At 48.1% G+C, this 855-nt stretch overlaps 1 protein-coding gene across 1 annotated transcript in view; it reads left to right on the forward strand.

Annotated features, from left to right (window-relative positions):
- Positions 1-855, forward strand: part of LOC119591077 — a 21,727-nt gene that overhangs the window by 20,064 nt on the left and 808 nt on the right. The window contains exon 11 of the mRNA XM_037939799.1: positions 126-311. Coding sequence (XP_037795727.1) covers positions 126-311 — 186 coding nt within the window. The remainder of the gene's footprint in view (positions 1-125; positions 312-855) is intronic.

The following is an 855-nucleotide window of genomic DNA, read 5'->3' on the forward strand; positions in this document are numbered from 1 at the left end:
GTGTATTTCTGTGTGTATGCATAAGAATTTGTCTCAAACACTACACATCCCAGAGAGCGACACATATAAGATAAAAGCATTGCATTAGAGCAACGCAATACAAAATAACGTGTCTCTGCCAACAGAACAAGTGCACGACGACCCTGACCACGCGGGGCCCCTCCTTCGTCGCCTGCCCCATCGACCTGTACAGGCTGCCAGTTGGCCAGACTGCGGGCACCTCCGCCTTTGCTCCGCTCAACGTGCAGGCCATGTATTGTCAGCTCAACGCCGCGCCCAACCCTCTCTTCACGAGCCTTGTCGCAGTCCAGGTGAGTCTGGGGCTCACCCCAATGACCGCAGGGAAAGGGTCTTACTGAATTGGGGAAGCGGGTCACTGCATCATCCTGCACAGAAGCCACTGACTGTGCCTGCAAACGTACCCGCCGCTCCCCTCTCCCCCCGATTCGACTCAGGTCTCCTCTTGGGTAAGGCACTGGGTTCACTCCAACACCCTTCTTCAGATAACACATTTAAAGATTAAAACACTTTGTGTTAAAACTTGTTTAAATATTTCTAAACACATAAGCATGTAATACCCCTCCCATTCCTTCCTGTAAACAAACGTAACGATTCTTGACTGCGTATTCCAAGTACTTCAATCCCTTCTTCTGAGTTTTTTTTGCGGACATCTTTGTCTTTACCTTGACTGAAACCCTTTCATCGGGCATCTTTCCACTCAGGCTGACTTCCATGCCCCAGGATATCAGGTGCATTCTACTTGCCTGCAGCATCCAAAAAATACATGTGTGAGGAATATGAAAAAGTTCCGTTTTTATCCTTATTTCACACACATTTTCATATACATACATGCTG

This window comes from Penaeus monodon, chromosome 28 (assembly GCF_015228065.2).
Source record: "Penaeus monodon isolate SGIC_2016 chromosome 28, NSTDA_Pmon_1, whole genome shotgun sequence".
Taxonomy (NCBI): Eukaryota; Metazoa; Arthropoda; class Malacostraca; order Decapoda; family Penaeidae; genus Penaeus; species Penaeus monodon.